Source organism: Euleptes europaea, chromosome 10, assembly GCF_029931775.1.
Source record: "Euleptes europaea isolate rEulEur1 chromosome 10, rEulEur1.hap1, whole genome shotgun sequence".
NCBI classification, from domain to species: domain Eukaryota; kingdom Metazoa; phylum Chordata; class Lepidosauria; order Squamata; family Sphaerodactylidae; genus Euleptes; species Euleptes europaea.
In genome coordinates this window covers 45,923,228-45,941,662 of record NC_079321.1, presented here as the reverse complement: position 1 = coordinate 45,941,662, position 18,435 = coordinate 45,923,228, and the positions used below count along the sequence as shown (strand labels likewise).

General features: G+C 43.7%; 1 protein-coding gene across 4 annotated transcripts in view; it reads right to left on the bottom strand.

The window, feature by feature from the left end:
- The window catches only part of SMAP1 (small ArfGAP 1), a 71,559-nt gene that overhangs the window by 32,236 nt on the left and 20,888 nt on the right, over positions 1–18,435 (bottom strand). For 2 of the 4 annotated variants that reach the window (XM_056856524.1, XM_056856526.1), the window contains exons 2-4: positions 9,505–9,638; positions 8,486–8,571; positions 5,590–5,665 (exon numbers count right to left, since the gene is read on the bottom strand). In XM_056856524.1, the coding sequence (XP_056712502.1) occupies positions 5,590–5,665; positions 8,486–8,571; positions 9,505–9,638 (296 nt within the window). The remainder of the gene's footprint in view (positions 1–5,589; positions 5,666–8,485; positions 8,572–9,504; positions 9,639–18,435) is intronic. The other 2 variants (XM_056856525.1, XM_056856527.1) reach the window with 1 other exon arrangement.

Here is an 18,435-nt window from a genome sequence, read left to right as displayed (position 1 = left end):
ATGAAAGACGAGAAAAGCACCAAGGCAGATTTAATTAACAGACTACTGGAACAGGCCTAAGTTTACTTTATTGCTGCCCGTTTATCTTAGAAGATACAGGTGAAATGTAGAAAAGACAAGATAGGACACATGGGGGGGTGGAACAAGCAACACAAGAAGTTTGCATTTTTAAGGCTACATGTTTAGGTTAGCTTTACTCCTAAAAGCCATGACACCCATTTTCCATCCCAAAGAAGATCGATCACATTCAGGAAGGACTTCCTCCATTCAATCCAAGAACTGACCATAGCAAAAATTAACCCACTGTAAAGAGCCATGCATGCTGTCAGTCAATTCTTCAACTTTTTTACAATTTTACTAGAGCAAGTTGCAAGGGGTGGGGGTAACAGTGAATGATTAATGGCTGAATTCGCTAGAATGTAAAATGAGAAATGAACTTGGATAAGATCACATCACAAGCATGAGGGAAAATAATTTTCATCCATTGTTCAAATTTTATCCAATGTGACTGCTGAGATATTAATGTCCTGGAGCTCAAAAAGAACTCTTTCCCATAGGGATATGGAATGAGGCAAAGACACCTTTGTTCTTGCTCATTCTTTCCGAGTATTTATTTTAACAATGAAGAAGGATAATCGAGAACTCTAATTAAATGCATACGTTTTAAATAAAGCTCTCCATTTGAAAACAGGAAAGAAAAAACTTGATAATGAATTGCCTTATAACCACACACCACCAGGCATATTATAATGCGATGCATATAGACCTCTGAAGATCTGTGTATAACAGCAATAAGCATAGAATTTTCAGCTTTATCCACAGCATTACTCAGTGTGTACATGAACAGATCCAACTAGCCCAAATAAGAGCAAAGTTTATTTGTACGTATTTCCAGAAATACTTCAAAAACATATATCAAAATATTTAACATCAAAAACATATTAAAAAATATGCAAGGGGTGCAAACCCAGGGTTAGGATAGAGTTTTCTCTAAACTGAAAAAAAGATCTAGGTGCAGAAAAGAGCAACCAAAATGATTAGGGGACTAGAGCAACTGTCCTATGGGGAGCAGTTAAGACTCTTAGGGCTGTTTAGCTTGGCAAGAAGGCGGCTGAGGGGAGATCTATAAAATTATGCATGGTTTGGAGAGAGTGGACCGGGAGAAGTTTTTCTCCCTCTCCCATAATATTAGAACACGGGGTCATCTGCTAAAGCTGGAGGGTGAGAGATTCAAAACAGATAAAAGGAAGTATTTTTTCACACAACGCATAGTTAAATTGTGGAACTCCCTCACCCAGGATGTGGTGATGGCTGCCAGCTTGGAGGGCTTTAAGAAGGGAGTGGACATATTCATGGAGGAGAGCGGTATTCATGGCTGTTAGTTAGAATGGATACTAGTCATGCTGCATACCTATTCTCTCTAGTATCAGAGGAGCATGCCTATAATTTTGGGTGCGGTGGAACACAGGCAGGATGGTGCTGCTGCACTCGTCTTGTTAGTGGCTTCCTAGAGGCACCTGGTTGGCCACTGTGTGAACAGACTACTGGACTTGATGGGCCTTGGTCTGATCCAGCAGGGCCTTTCTTATGTTCTTATCCTCCCCTTTTTGTTTTAAACTGGGGGCTCCCTAAAATCAGTGTCTGCACAGATGCAGACAATGCAATATTTTTTAAAATGCACACTGGAGAATGACAACCAAGAACCAAGATCTTGAGAGATCCAAGCCACCATTTAGGATTGCCAAGACATCACCAGACCACATTGTTCAGGCCCCCTTGCCTCACCTGAAGGGCTTGGGGCCCTTTACAAAGTACTGAATGAAAGCTGATTAGCTCAATGCAAATTCCACAGAAGATTCTAAGCGAGGCAGGGGACCCTGGCAATCCCATTAGTGTTTGCATAGTCAGCCTAAAATTGAGGCCAAGATCTTAGTCAGCATTCAAAAGCAGAATAGAAATGCACAGCCTCCACCATGAGGTGAGAGAAAAGAGTAAGAGGAGGCAAAGAAAGCAGTACCCTGGAACCAGGAGGGTGGAAGAAGGAAAGAGGAGTGGGAAGCAAGGGCAGCAAAGGGGGAAGGAGCAAGGACCCGGAGCACATGCCAGTAGGAGAGTAACTGACAAGGAGGTGGGGAGCAATGGTATGTCCCTTCCCCTGCACGTTTTTCTGGTTCTCCCACTTGTACACACCTACTGAGTAGTCAAAATGACCCACTGAACCAGACCTTTGCTACCTGTAAATAGTAATACACTTCTGAGTTCCTGCAAGCAAAATCCAGGGGTTCAAAAAATCCTTACATCCATGTACCTGGTTTACCATCAGCATCGGAAGCTAGGTAAGCAAGGCTGCTTCAGGGTCACCTCTTCCTGTCTCCTCACTGAGCTGGATTTTCTCTACTACAATTTCCATCTTTTTGTGCTGTGAGTAACTCTCCACTCACCTTGCTTGATGACTCTGAAACTTTAACCAGCTCCCGAACAGCTGGTGTATAACTGGTTAGAACAGGGATCTCCAGCCCACCAAAACCTTTTCTAGCGCCCACCAAATGTTTTTAGAAGTGGGCAGGGCCAGGTGGATCTTCTGCACAGCAAGGTTTCTGACAGCCACTGGAGCTTCAATTGGCTGCTCAGATACTTTTAAAAAAATGCTTCGACAGCAGCTGTGACCACAGCACAAGGATCTTTACAGTGTGACTGAAGATAAGCAGCATCTGAAATTGTGTGGCTGGCACTACCTTTTTTGGCAGCCATTGTGTGGTTGCACCTACCACACTCTTTCAGAATTCCAAAGGTGCCCTCAGACTCAAAAAGGTTGGGCACTCCTCCTGAGTTAGAGTGTTGGACTAGGACTGAGGTAACCTGGGTTCCCCCTCTACCATGAAGCTCATTGGGCCAGCGGCAAGTGAGTCCCGCCCACCGTCCCTATTTTCTGATGTTATATTTCTTTTCCGTCACAGTTTTGGGTGGTTTTTGCATGGGGGCTGATCCAAGATGGGAAGAGGTGCGTTTCCTTCCCATTTGTGGGGACCCCCATAAGGGGTCTTGGGATGGAGTACAACACCGTTGCCCAGCTGCGGGGCTTGTGTTCGGTGCTCCAATCCCAGGTGGCGCTGGCTCCACACAGAGATTCCCGTCCTGGTGGGGCCATCTAAGCGCTACTCCGATGGTTTGCCCAACAGGCGATTGGGCCATTTAGTGATGCTTTCGCAGGTGGCGCTGGCTCCACACAGAGATTCCCATCCTGGTGGGACCATCTAAGCGCTACTCCGGTGGTTTGCCCAACAGGCGATTGGGCCGTTTATCGATGCTTTTGATACATCAGATGACAGGTGTGGTGATCCGATACTTGGATCCGCCCCCATGGTTTTCTGCCAATGCTCCATTCTGTTGTGATCAATAAAAAGCTGTGGCCATTTTTTATTACCCAAAAAGTACGTGTGTGTATGTGTTTATTTGCTGTTTATGTAACTCTGCTTTGTGGGTTATTTGCTGTCCCCTCCTTTTCTCCGGGGAGCCCGTGGGGCCACAATGTAACTTCAAGCATTATTTCCTATCCCAACATAGCAACTAATGAAAAGGATGTACTGTATAGTTAAAGGTTAATGCATTATTTATCTATTTACTTCATTGATACTCTGCCTTTCTCCCCAATGGGGACCCAAAGCGGCTTACATAAATCTCTTCTCCTTCATTTTATCCTCACAACCACCCTCACAACCACCCTGCGAGGTAAGTTAGCAAAGTTTCACTTCTGTTATATCAAGTGGAAATTGAACCAAACAATACATTCACATGTTAGATAAGAGGTTAATTTTTTTCTAATACAGAGACTGACCGCCATGTTAGGAAAGTAACGCAACTCTGTGCCAACACAGAAAAGGTCCCTGCCTTTTGACTATATGACTATATCATTTGAACACATGAAGCTGCACCATCATGAGTCAGAGTATCAGCTCACCTATCTTTGTCCTGTCTACTCTGGCTGGGAGTTCTTTTCTCAGATCTGAGGCCTTTTCCTGACTTACTATGAGCAATCCTTTTATCTGGAGATACCAGGAGCTGACACTGTACTTCTGCATGCGAAGCATGTACTTTACACCCAAGTTATGACCTTTCAAATCGGTATCTGAACCTGGCTCTGAACATTGTTAAGCTACATGTTCTGTTACAAATTCTTTCAGCATCACTTTTTTTTAACACCTAAAGCTACTTATTGTTTCAGTAAACAACTTCATTTCTAATCTCAAACCATGACTGCATATATTTTATTCTTTCATTACTACACACTACTTTTATACCAAAAGGCCAACTGACCAAGTAAAGTTTGGCACAGAAATATACCCAGCAGGTTGGTCTTTTCATACTACAATACCAAGCAGCAGAGGGTTGAGAGCGGCAGTAACTCTCATGAATTACAGCACCTAATTTAAAAAGACAGGTGGTGGTACTTTATTTTATTTTATTTTTAAAAAAAACTTAGAAAAAAAGCATAAATTAAGAAAAGATGGTCAACGGGCTAAATATGAGAAAAACAAAAATAACTTATGAAATATATTGCCATGAATAGTAGTGATGCCGACTAGGTCAACTGGCTGTAAGAGATGTATATCCTGCCCTTCCCGCATTCACTTTGCAGTCACAAAACATTCGGGCAAGCCAATTCGTATTTCTTTTCCCCAACAGGCTTCCTGATTGGCTGTTCCCTTTGACCAACAGGCTTCCTGATTGGCTGTTCCCTTTGACCAGCTTGCAATACTTTGGAGCTCCCACCTCAATACCACTCACTGACCATTATTCGCTATCAGCTCTGCCCTGCTCATTCAACTTCCCCTCTCGACAATCCGCAACGGACATCCAGTGGTGAGTTCAATGACTACAACGGGGTTTCTTGGATTAAAATCATTTGCTTTCTTCAGGGCCGGTCCTGGAATTTCACAGTCACCCATCTCGGCCATTTGGGTTGGCAAAAATGAGTTGCCGTTCAGCTTCAACTACAATCCTTGAAGGAATCTATGTCTGCACCCTCCCACTCAGTTCTATCTTAAATTAACAGTCAGGGATCTTTATTTGCCATGCAGGTCACTCACAACCAACTCTCTTTGTGATAATGAAGGTCACTTTTGCAATTCCTCTGTACTAAATTCTCTTTTTAATGTATGGTCAGTTCTTTACCGTGCATTTAAGAACAATGATTTATTCGATTTTTAGGCCGCCTTATCCCGACAAGTTGGGCTCAGAGCGGCTAACAACATGTTACACAATTAAAACCCAGTACAATATGTAATTTAAACTAAAATATCAGTTAAAAACAACAGCGCCCTTCACTCATGGCAATAACATTAGTCAACACACACAAGAGTAATCATTTTATACCATTCCGGTAATAGAAGAGGAGGAGAGGGAGGGGAGAGAAGGGAGGTCAGAAGGATAGAAACCGTTGCTGTCCTCAACCACATGCTCGGTGGAACAACTCCATTTTGGAGGCCCTGCAGGACTCCCACAGGATCTCACTTGGGAGATTAGATAGATAGTGCACGTTTGGCAATTAAACCATTAAGAGAAATTCAGAAAAGAACTCAATGGGCTTACACTGCTGACATTGACTGCATTTTTGTCGTAGTATTTCTTCTTCTCATATTTATCCCTGATAAAAAATTCCACGGCTCTGAGGTCAGATAACTTAAGGAAAAGACAGAAAATGACAATAAACCAGAGCGTTTATAGTGCAGAGCATTAAATTCCGAGATTATTTCCCAGATAAGAGATCTAAAGACAAAAGTAGATTCTCACACAAGTCCAGTTTTATTTAGTACTGTAGCAGAACTGCTCCATTTCACAGAGAATATCTACATCTTAAAATGAATAAGAAAAAAGTGATTGCACCATAAGCAATGGTAAGCAGAAGACCAATCTCTTTCAATTTACCTCAACTTCAGTTAAACTTCAATTGGGGGCGGGGCACGCCTTTTATAAATCAACACAAATTCATTTGTATTGTAGGGGCAGCTCTGTGCAGTTAATCTTTCTCTACGTGCCATTTTTCTGTTTTATTTGCTTCACCACAACTCATGAGGTAGAGCATGTGGCCGAGAATGCTGTCTGACAGCTCCCTGCTGCGTAAACCTTAGAGTACCCCACTTTCCTCAGCCAGGACCCAAAGGGCAGCTATGCACTGACAGGTAAGCAGGTTACTGTTCTCTCAACTTCCTTCCCCCTTTCCCTTCATCCGTGGCCGGGAGTAGCCCTGGCAATGCTGCCTCCGGCACCCGAGCCTGGCAGCCATCAGGGGCAGCAAGAGCCCCAGACCCCCCCACATACTACTGCCCCCATGCACAAGAGGGTTTGGTGCACAGGGACTGGGCCAGAACAGTTGCTGGGGGATGGGGCCTAAGCTTTCGGCTCTGCACTGGTCTGGCAGCTCAAGCAGTTGCTGGGCTCCCCCTTGGACAGGGCACTGTGCGGGGTGGAGCCCCACAATGCTGAGTGGAGTAGATATCCACACAATCCTTGCACTCATTCCCTTGAAGGAACAGACTCCCATGGAGCAGATGACAAGATGGACCCATCATTTACTGTTGGTTTGGACATGAGTGCCAGACAGGTGAAGGTGTTTTGGATGGCGTGAGCCTTTGCCGGGGGGGGGGGGCAGTTGCAACAGAAAGAGTCCACCCCAAGGATTGTGGAATGGACTCTTTGGCGACCCCTAAGTGACCTGTCAGTGCCCACCAAGGCGCTCTTGGCCCCCTGCTGCAGATGCATGCATCTGTGTTTAGTCATTCTGCAGGTGGGGATCCACCAGGGAGAGCTCAGGCGCCAACACCTGACCTACCCCCCCCCCGCCCGTGCCACACTGTGTCCTGGACATAGAACAAGCCTGATGTTGGAAGACATCAACTGTATGCAGCGTGTTACCCCTCTTGGTCCTCTGCCCCATCTGGAAGCCGCCCCAAGAGAGTTACACCTGTTTTCCCTCAGGTTACGTGGAGGGGGATTATGATTCTCTCAGCTCCTTTGCCCCTGAAGCCCTCCAAAAAAAGTGTCTTCATTGACCATAACTGTGTATTTGTGTGCATGGGTGTGTGGGTGTCATTTGAGAGTGGTTGGGGGGGCTGAATTGCACCACAGATTTTGCAGTCTGCCCACAGAGTGGATTGAACTCATCCTGCTAGTAACAATCATACATCTGCCTGAACAGACAAGGGGTCCTATGCTCTCAGCCCCTGAACTGTGTGGCCCCAGCCAATACCACACACGATGCATGGAGGGCCTGCAGGGTGAGGAGAGTACTCCTTGCAAAAATAGCTGAGTTCTTTGGGACGGGCAGCACTGCAGAGGGATGGGTCAGCTCAGAACTAGGCTTTGCAGATAATTCCAAATTATTGGGAGAACACAGCAACCTCGGCCAAGTGGATCCCAGCAACTTTGGCCCCACTTGGGTATGCTAATGATGGGTCAGAGCAAGAGAAAGCAGTGGAGTTCAGCCTTCATAGGGGGCTGTAAGCAAAAAGGATAACTCCGCTGCTTTCTCTTGCTCTGTCCTGTTATTAGCATTTGCATTAGGCTGCCATCCCTTACATCCCCATGTGGGCTGGCTCAGAGTGACAAATGGCCATGCAGGCACTTGTGGATGCAATGGACCGTGGACAGTGCAGCACCTCGCGGCTTCTTTCCCCTCAAGCCCTTGCCCATGTGCCTGCAGCCAGGCTATGAGGGTGTCGAGCGGAGGGGATATTGTCAGTGGGTTGGTCCCTGTAATCAGCCCGCCCAGCAGACGATGACTTTTCCTAATCATTGCAGGTACAGTGTGGGACCTGGCATGGGAATGAGGGGGGACAGTGGTGTGTCAGGGTGGTGGTGAACCCCAGCCAATGGCAGAAAGACAACGTGGCCACGCTCACCCTCTGGCTGCTGGGTCATCTCTCCCCAGGAACGGCAGAGGGTACAGCACCCCAAAAGGCAGCCGGGGGGGGTGTCTTCTGTGCTCCCACACCCACTCTTTCCATACTCTTCCCTCCTCCTGCAATGTCAAAACTCACCACCACCCTTACATCCATTGCAGCACTGGAATAACAGCCTCAGCTCCTCATCCTCCATTTATTCAGCACAAGCATTGGGCCAGACATACCACAGGTCAGATTATTTCCCAAAGAACTAAATCTACAGTACAGCCAGAAACTCGCGTTTGTTAGACTGAAACCTTCTTATCCAAACATTCTCTCCATTCACACACACACACACCATGTTTAGTATTGTCTAGGCAACTGGTACCTTTGAATTTGATCTTTTTTGAATTAAATGGCAATCATCTTACAGTTCATTGGAAACTAACTGTACCTTTTGATTGGTTTTCAGCTCAGCTTTTCCGCTTAGCCTTTTAGCAACTCTGCAGTGTGTATATTTTAAATTCATCAGTACATATTTAATAAATCACAAAACACCTAAAACGCTCCAAACGTGTTCCAGTTTGGTAAGCTACAAAGGATACTGATCTGTTTGAGGTCTTCGGAAGTTCTCTGGTAGATTAGCTTCATAAAGTAACCTTGCCTTGGTATTTCCCATCTCCTGCATGCACTGTAAGAAATTACACAAGAAATACACACCTTTAATACTTAGTTGAACATATTTTACTGTAGCATAACATGCAATTCTAGGCATGCTTACTTAACAGCAATCCCCAACAGAATCAACAGAACTTCTCAGCATCACGCTGAACAGTCTTTTAAGACATACATATTCAAGCTGCTACTTTTGGTAGTCAGCTACCCCCAACCACTGTCAGCATCATCATGTTCTGCTTTTGGCCATTTACTATTATGTAGTGATATATTCTGTAGAAACTGCAAGAGCTACCAGTTTTGTTCACAGGACAAAAATATTTCATAAAGTTTGAAAAAGCTAAAGTATCTCGACTCCTCGCCATTTCTACTTAAATGTAGAAATTTCATTGCAGAGTTCAACACTGTTATAAAAGACAACCACAACGATTTATTTTGTGTAAAAAAGACAGCCATTTTGTTAGTATCTACTTTCCACTTTGTTACTTCCCTCCTGTTTTTGATTTTTAACAGCAGGGAACTCTTTTAAAAATTAAGAATTATCAAAACAGTAGACTAAGGCTACCCTCACAGATACTTCATCACTCCTCCTCCAAGTCTGCCTCCCATTCAACGGAGACCTGGTTGCACCGAGGTTGGGCCCCATCAAAGTCACTATTGTGTACTCAGACTGGAAGAGTTCTCCAGGGACTCAGGTACAGTTCTTACATATCACCCATTACCTGATCATTTCAGTGGGAGATTCCGGGGATTGAACCTGGAACCTTCTACATGCCAAGCAGATGCTCTTCCTCTTAGCTACAGCCACTGAAGCACTGCGGGTTTATTGTTCTAAAAGGAGGAGGTCTTTTGCTTTTTTAAAAACGATACACTGTGCCAATTAAGCTTTTACAAGTAGATCTTTCCAAATCTCCCCTCCCATTCCAAAACAACTTCATGGTATTTTTACCTGTATTTGTTCTGGCGTCCATTGGTCCAAGTTGACGGATTTGACCCTGGATATATGAACACCCAAATTTCGATGTATACCAGCACATCTGATACAAATAAAGACACCAGTGTTCCAGGAAGCCCATCGTGGACCTAAGGGAGTAAAAATGTTAAATAATCAAAGATCTGCCAAGACTTAATTTTTTCGAGGAATACAAAAGATAAGTTTGTAACCAGCCTTCACGGTTGAAGACAAATCCAGTTGGTATAATCCAGACCAACATTTCTCAACCTTTTTATCCTTGCGGAACCCTTGAAATATTATTCATGTCTTAGGGAACCCCTACATAGCCTATTTATCACTGTTTCTTGAGGAACCCCTAGCAATTTCTCACAGAACCCTAGGGTTCCGGGGAACCCTGATTGAGAAACGCTGATCCCAGACAATCCGCTGCTGGTATGTGAACAGGACTACTGCTCACTTGCAGGGAGTAACATTTCAAAAATCCAGAGAGAAGAAACAGGAAATGCACCAAAATATAGCTTTTTAGTAATAAATCTTCTTTCCTGTTTAAGCAGACTGTGATTCAGATCCTACTCACATGCTGAAGACCGCTCACAGCTCACACATGCTAAGGAGATGCATGCACCGGGGGGAGGGGGGCAGAGTAATTGGATGCTCTGCCCTTTGTACTTGCTCAGAGGCAGCCTTACCTGGATTCCCCAAGGCACTGGTTACATGAGAGGCTGTGTTTTATATCTTGGGGTGGTGCCACTGAAGAGGAACATGCTTTTACATGCAGGCAAACATGCAACACATATGTGAACACACACACCCAGGGCAGGTTTGTTATAGTCCCCACTTTATGTAATAGCCTGTCTGATGAGATCAGGAAGGCTCTCCACAAACTATGCGAAACTGAATTATTCAGGAGGGCTTTTTTTACACAGGTAACAGGGCTATACTATAACAAAATATTTCAGAAAGATGCTTTATTAAAAGGGCTGTGGACTGTATACAGTACATATTTTCTGCTGCTGTAAGTATAATCCTACTATGTAATTTCTACATCATTTAACATGGCACGTTAATGCTTATGCTTTGTTTCAGCTTGGTCTCAGCTCTTTTTTCAGATTTCTGCAATCTAAACCCTATTGCATTATTTATTGGATGTTTCATTCCTGTTGATTTAATTGTCCCACACTGTATGGTCTGTGGTAGATCATAAGAAAGGTGGATTGTAAATGATGTAAATAAATGAAATAAATAAAATGAACACAGATATTGCCAAATGAGGTTTCTTAGACAGCTCAGTATGTATACTCATGTTGTGTATATGTAAGAGAATATTTTTAAACAATATGTTAATTTTAAAAGGCATCTGCTAAACAGAGTTCCTGCCTAAAATGCTAAAAATCCACTATCGAAGTTATATATAACCTCACTTTCTGACATTTATTTTCAGCCCAACCTCCTATGGCAGCCATTTTGTGGTTGGCCCCGCCTCCCCGAGTCAGAATTTCAAAGGTGACCGCAGGCTAAAAAAGGTGGAGGCCCCCATGCCCTAAGAAAAACAAGGAGAGCTACAGCTGCAGGACAGTCAAGAAGTCTTTACTATCTTAAACAGGCTTTCAGATGGAAAATGTAAGAGACAGTTTTACTCATGTCACAGAAAACACAGCTGTTCAAACTGGCTACATCACAAACCAGGCTATCTCTGGGGGAAAAAATGGATACCCACAAAGGATTATAGCAAAACAACAGGCAAAGGTTGTTCTTCAGAAAGTTAGGGCTAAAGTGCACAGGACAGCCATTATATGTACACTGGCTAATTACTCCCAATAGTGGCTATTTTCATGCAGTGGTCCATTTGCCTGCATTTGTCTTTGGAAACTGGCATCTTTTTTTTCTTCATAGCACTATAGATTTTGAGGTCCTAAGCGGGATGGAGAAAAATTACTTGACTCAGGTGCTTCACATGAACAGTACGGAGATAAAATCGCTCCTTCTTGTGGTTACGCAAATCTCCTCTTGACGATTACTATATGTGCACCAGAGCTTAGCCCAACAAAGTGATAAGCCCCCTGAGGCAAAAGCTAGTACAATGGACTAGAACCAGGGAAGCCCCACTTCAAATAATGAAATTCATAAGGGTTTAAAACTAACTCCGGTTACCTGTGATGTCTGAATGCACATGCAGGATTAAGCAGAGTTTGTTTCTTACCCTCCAACCCCAAGATTTTAACCAGGGTTTAATCCTGGTTTCGGATCCTAGGTAGTGGAAGAAAAACTACCTCCAGTTAAGTTGTGTGCCTTCAGTAGTATTTCACAGGTAACCAGAGTAAGAGTTAAGCCACCATGAAAAGGGGCTGGAAATGTTAGCGGCTCTGGAAAAGTTTAATCCCACTGCATGTATTTCATATTTCAAGTCTGTGTGCTTCTATTTCAGTATTAACTTAATTGTGCTGAGTGCAGCAATGCTAAAGATTCTTGAAATAAGAATGACACCTACATGTAAAAAGAAGACATGTCTGCAAGCTACTAGTGAATGGTTCTAAATCATCCATTTAGAAACAAACGTGTTTTTCATGTCCAACCCTCTGGCATGTTTTTCAATAACTTCTTAGGATTCACAATTAATATACGTGAATAACCTTTCAATCAGGAATAGAAAATCGGGATCATCATCAAAGCCAGGCAGTAAATTCATATTAGAAACCCAGTGAAGTCATGCTTAAATTTAAAGCTAATCCCTCTGGCTGTGAATTAAGTGTAAATGGAAGTTACTGAAACGGTTGTTGAAATTAGTATCTTGACCAAATTATTTTAGCGCTAAATTGCAAAAAAGGCTCCGACATCACAAGCGAGCCAAATATTGCCAGTGCGCTGTTTGTTTGATTTCGGGTTTTTTTCTTTTAAAGCAAGTATCACATTTTCAGGATCATATTAAGCAAATAAAAAGCAATATATTTAAACATGCACCTATGCAACACAAAAGAAGGACAGCAGAAAATTCTGACTGGACCAGAAATGGCTTTTAACGAGGAGTGGCAGTTACATTTGACTGTTGAAGCAGCAAGTCTGAAAATGTAAAGCTGCCCATGGCTAAACCATTGTGGGTAAGTGTGCACACAAGCACCATAACTCAGAACTTGAATTTGGAACTTCAGATTCAGAATTTTAATAACTTGGAACTTTATTAAAGTCAACAAGAAAGAGCCATGTTGGGCTAAAAACAAGGCAAGCTGCTTTTTAAAAGCCTCCTCCCAGCCCACTGATAATTTGCCAGTGCCCAGACCAACCTCAAAATAGACACGGCAAGTCCACAGCATCAGCCAAAATGGCCAGGCAGCAGGGCCCAGGAACTGAACAATGACAGCAATCTTGGGGCATTCAGAATTCAGAACAGTCCAAGTATCACCACAGAAACACTGGGCATGGTCAGTGGAGCAGAAGACTGTTGCTGCTGAGAGTGGACAAGTATTTTGGGCAGCGCTGGCAAGCAAACAGGGACAAGCAGACAGGCAAACTGGGGCACTATGCAGGTACTGGGGAAAAAATACCTCCTACACCACTCTGTGATGCTGCTTCATCATACCGGCGCTGAACAAGGCAGAAGGGCAGTAGTTTTTGGGTGGGCGCTCATACAAAGAGTTGACCACACTCTTCATCCTACTCCCTTGTTTCAGGGTACTACAGCGGGCACAAGTTGCAATCTTCTCTACAACTAGGGGTGCCAACCTCCAGGTACTAGCTGGAGATCTCCTGCTATTACAACTGATCTCCAGCCCAAAGAGATCAGTTCACCTGGAGAAAATGGCAGCTTTGGCAATTGGACTCTATGGCATTGAAGTCTCTCTCCTCCCTAAACCCTGCCCTCCTCAGGTTCCACCCCAAAAAGCTCCCGCCAGTGGCAAAGAGGGACCTGGCAACCCTACCTACAACCCACATTTTATACTCATGGCACAATCTCCCCCTGAAATATTTGCTTCAGCAGAACCAATAGGAACCCCCCCTTGAGAATCACCACCCCTCCCAGAGTACGTAAATATAATTCTATTAGCTAGATCTAACAAACCTTATCCTGCTTAATAAATCCTAAAAGGGACCTAAATGGAACATAAAATGTTTCCTATTAATCTGTGAATCTGCTGAGCCTAAATCTTATTCCTCATTATTCAGTAAATATTTACAAGAAGGGTTAGAGTAAGAATCAAATGCAGGACAAGGTACTTGGAAAAGAAAGACGGTTTCAGCACGCAGAGCATTAATAGTCAAGGGACAGCAGCGGGATTATAAAGCAGCTATGCCGACAGTTCAGCAGGAAAGGGCCAGCACTTTCACTTGTCTATCTGCATGTTTTGGGATTCTGTGAGTGCAGACGGACATCAATCTCAGGGTTTGCTCTCATGCCAGTCACCCCACCCCCGCAAAACCATCACAACACCAATCAGGGGACACCCAGATCCACAGCCTCACCATCCATGCCTCCTTTCCATTGGAATCAATGGAATTCCACATATTCAGAATTATTCTTTATATTATAAAAGTTGGTTTCAAAAATATTTCTAAGTATTGCAAATTTGGAGTTGCTTTCAGGTCTGGAAGCTTGGACAAAATCCATTAAGTCAACATGTTACTTGCAAGAGTACTTTGCAAATCAAATAAACCTACAAATTTTTTTTACTAATTTTTTAAAAGGAAACTAACATGAAAAATGTTCCGCAGCTACACCCTGAGGTACCTTCAATGGACCAATTCCTTCCCCTTAAAAGCCAGACAGCTCAAAAATCCTCCCTTTATCTAAAAATTAATATTTTATCTTTTGCCCATATGAACCCTTCTTTACATTCTATGTTAAAGTCTGTTCGTTGTAGGATTTGGCAATGGCAACTAAAGGTAGACATACCTTTTATCCTATGCCTTAATTTGACACAGTACACAAGGAGTTATTTTCAATGCCGGGGTAGAGTAACCACAACAGAGATATAAAATTTCTGGAAATTTTGAAGCCACAGGAAAACAAACATTTTTTTTGATTTTTTTTAGGGGGGAGATGAAAATTTGGAGGAAAGTGAAATATATGTTACTACACCACAGCAGGGAAAGCCATGACAGCACCTGTTACTGAAAGGAGAGCCAACACCAGAACAAAGATTTATTCAATTGTTTCCTTGGGTCCAGGGATGCACAAGCAGAAACATAAATGAACTTAGCACAATTCTACTCATGCAAACAGAAACGCAAGTGGGGATACAATATGTTTGACTTAGTGCAAGCACAAATTTTGCACCTTGTGCAACCCTGCATCCTTCGTTACTTAGGATGGTTTGTACTATGTCCTAGTCATTCTTCAGTGTCCACATATATGAACAACATGTGAACTGGAAGAACTCTGTTTATGCCCAATATAAATACTCGGATATGAAAATAGATTCCTTCTTCACAAGGGGATGCTACAGCTACCTCCTGTGGGGTTCTCCTTCTACTATTCCTCACAATTTCGGTATACAGGCAATTCTGCAAACATCTGTTCACCATTTTTCCAGCAATCATCTGTGCAATTATGGGGAACATACCAGCTATGAGAGAAGTAGAGGCAAAAGCTTAATCTTCTTTTGATACAAAATCACAGCCAGCCATCTGTCAATGTTCCTTAAAAAGACACCCAGCTGGAGAATATTGTAACAAAAGCTATGTTCATTTCCTCCCAAAATTACAAACTTGCAGGTTCACTCCCTCTCACACCCTCCAATGAAAGCAGGATCAATGTTATTAAGCAGCACTGCTAAATGCCCTTATCCTATTGCCCTTTCCTACAGAAAGGCAGGTTGCTTATCTGTAACTGTTGTTACAGATGGTCATCTCTGCATTCACACAGATGGACTTTGTGCCTGTATAGAGCAAGGATTTGAAAATTTCAAGAGCTCGGATTTAGGCACTAACATTCTCTCCCCTCAGAGATGCAGCTTGGACAGTGAATGCCCAAGGTGGAAGAGTTGCTCCTTCCAAAAAAAAAAAAAATTGCTGCAGCAAGTTGAAGGCACCTGTTGCAGGGAAGGCAAGCCAAAAATGCATAGCTGGCCACTCGAAAAATAACAGTTATACGTAAGCAGCCTGTTTATATTGCTTTGTGTGGTCTTTGCCCGTCACACTGATGTAACTGGAGGTGGATACAGGGAGTTTATGGCTTTTCTGTCAAAGGATGGGAATGTTCTAGCCCTGAAATCTGGCATGCTTGCAGCGTTTGTTCATCCCAGTTCTTCAGAATACCACCACTGCGTGGTTTGCCTGCTTATATTCATTATTTGACAACTCCTTGTCTTGCTAGAGCCTTCTGTTTAGCTAGACTGAATGCTAACCCCTCTATGGTTATGCAGGGCAGAATTTTGAATATACCGTACCCAGACAGGACCTGTCCTTGCTCTTCTGGCTCTATTGATTCATTAGCTTATGCCCTCTTTGAATGCCGCTTTTACGAGGAACTTCGATCACACTGTATCTCTCCCCTTTTAACATATAAATCTAATGCCTCTGTGTCTGACATAATTCCTTTTTTACTAAGTGACAGGGATCCCAAGATTTGTTTCAGTCCTTATATCCCTCAAACATTAGATATATGCTGCCCAAAATCAATGGATCAAGGAGCTTCTAAGGGATAAAGGAAATCTGGCATGCAGCTGCTCCACAGAGTTCTGAAAGCACGGTCCCTCTACAGAAAGCTGACAATGTAGCCACACTTCCGGTGGAATGAGCTTCAATGGAAGTGGCTTATGGGCCAATTCATAGCACAACTTGATAGTCTGATAAATCCACTATCTGAAGCTCCATGAGGAGAAACCCTACCCTTCTTAGGGCCCAAGCTACCAGCAACAGTCTAGTATGTTGTTTGAAGGCAGAAGTTCTATCAATAAGAAAACAAGGTCCTACCATCCAAGGAACGTACAGCCCATTCTGCATTTGAAAAGGAGATGGGAAAGAAGTAGGGAGGATTTTATTTTTTATTTATTTATTTTATTACATTTCTACCCTGCTCTCCCCAACCCAAACGTCAGGTTCAGAGCGGCTTACATAATCTAAAACATAATAAAACAATAACACATTTAAAAATATAATTTAAAATACAATTTTAAATAGCCCAATAATGCCCCTCAATGGTGCTAAAATTCCAAAAATAGCAAACTGCAGGCAGCAGATGAATCTAACCACCTCCTAAGGTGGTATAGAAGGGGTGGTGCTCAGCAGCAGGGAAGAACTAGGGAGGCCAGTAATTATAAAGAGAACCATCACTGGCCTCAACTATAAGCCCGGCGGAATAGTTCCGTCTTGCAGTCACTGCAGAATTCCTGAAGGTCCCACAGGGCCCTGATTTCACTAGGGAGGCTATTCCACCAGGCAGGGGCCAGGGCTGAAAAAGCCCAGGCCCTGGTCGAGGCCAGCCAGATACTCCTTGGGCCAGGGATCACCAGCAAGTTGGTACTACATTAATGTAAGTTCCTCTGGGGAATATACCAGCAGAGGCGGTCCTGTAGTTATGACGGTCCCAGACCGTGTAAGGCTTTGAAGGTCATAACCAGCACCTTGAACCTGACCTGGTATTCCAGCTGGCGCCAGTGCAGTTGACGGAGCACTGACGTAATATATGCCTGTGGCGAGGTACCAGTAAGAAGCCTTGCCGCGGCATTCTGTACCAGCTGGAGTCTTCGAGTCAGTCTCAGGGGCAGCCCTACGTAGAGCAAGTTGCAGTAGTCTAGCCTGGAGGTGATCGTCACATGGATCACCGTGGCTAAATCAGGGTGGGAGAGGTAAGGCACCAACTGCCGGACCCGGCAGAGGGGGTCAAATGAAGTCCTGATTGAGGTAGAAACCTGATACTATCTTCAGGAGGATGGAACATTTCTAATGGAGAACCACTTTATCTTTCTGGAACCACAGATAAGACAGCTGGACTCTAAGGACCTCTTTGCTGAATTTTTTGTGTGACATCAAGTCACAGCTGACTTATGGTTAAATTGTGGAACTCCCTGCCCCAGGATGTGGTGATGGCTGCCAACTTGGAAGGCTTTAAGAGGGGAGTGAACATCTTCATGGAGGAGAAGGCTATTTGTGGCTACTAGTAAAAATGGATAATAGTCATGATGCATACCTATTCTCTCCAGGATCCAAGGAGCATGCCTATTATATTAGGTGATTTGGAACACAGGCAGGATAATGCTGCTGCGGTTGTCTTGTTTGTGGGCTTCCTAGAGGCACCTAGTTGGTCACTGTGTGAACAGACTGCTGGACTTGATGGACTTAGGTCTGATCCAGCATGGCTTTTCTTATGTTCTTAAACACTGAGGGGTTTTCAAGGCAAGAGACATTCTGAGCTGGTTTGCCATTGCCTGCCTCCATGTCATGCTGCTGGTATTCCTTGGAGGTTGCCCATCTAAATATTAACCAGAGCTGACCCTGCTCAGCTTCTGAGATTTGATGAGATCAAGCTATCCTGGGGCTATCCTGGGGCTACCCAAGTCAGGGCAAAAAATATTGTTGCATGCTGACTTATGGTGACCCTGTGGGGTTTTCAAGGCAAGAGATGCTCAGAGGTGGTTTGCCATTGCCTGCCTCAACATAGCAACCCTGGATTTCCATGGTGGTCTCCCATCCAAATACTAACCTGGCAAACCCTGCTTAGCTTCCAAGATCTGAACATATTGGGCTAGCCTGGGCTATTCAGGTCAGGGCCTTTGCTGAATATTCCAGTGATGAGCACCTGTATGCAAATAAGCTTTTAGGCATATTCTAATTATGACTCTGGATGTGTCTTCAAAGCAGCCATTAAATAATGAGCTACAGATAGAGTAACAGCCTTATCTTTACCAGAGAGCAGTGATGGTAAAACTGGAGCAGAATTATACCTCTTTAACAGCTTACAGAAAGAGGATTAGTCTGATGTCACTTAGGTGG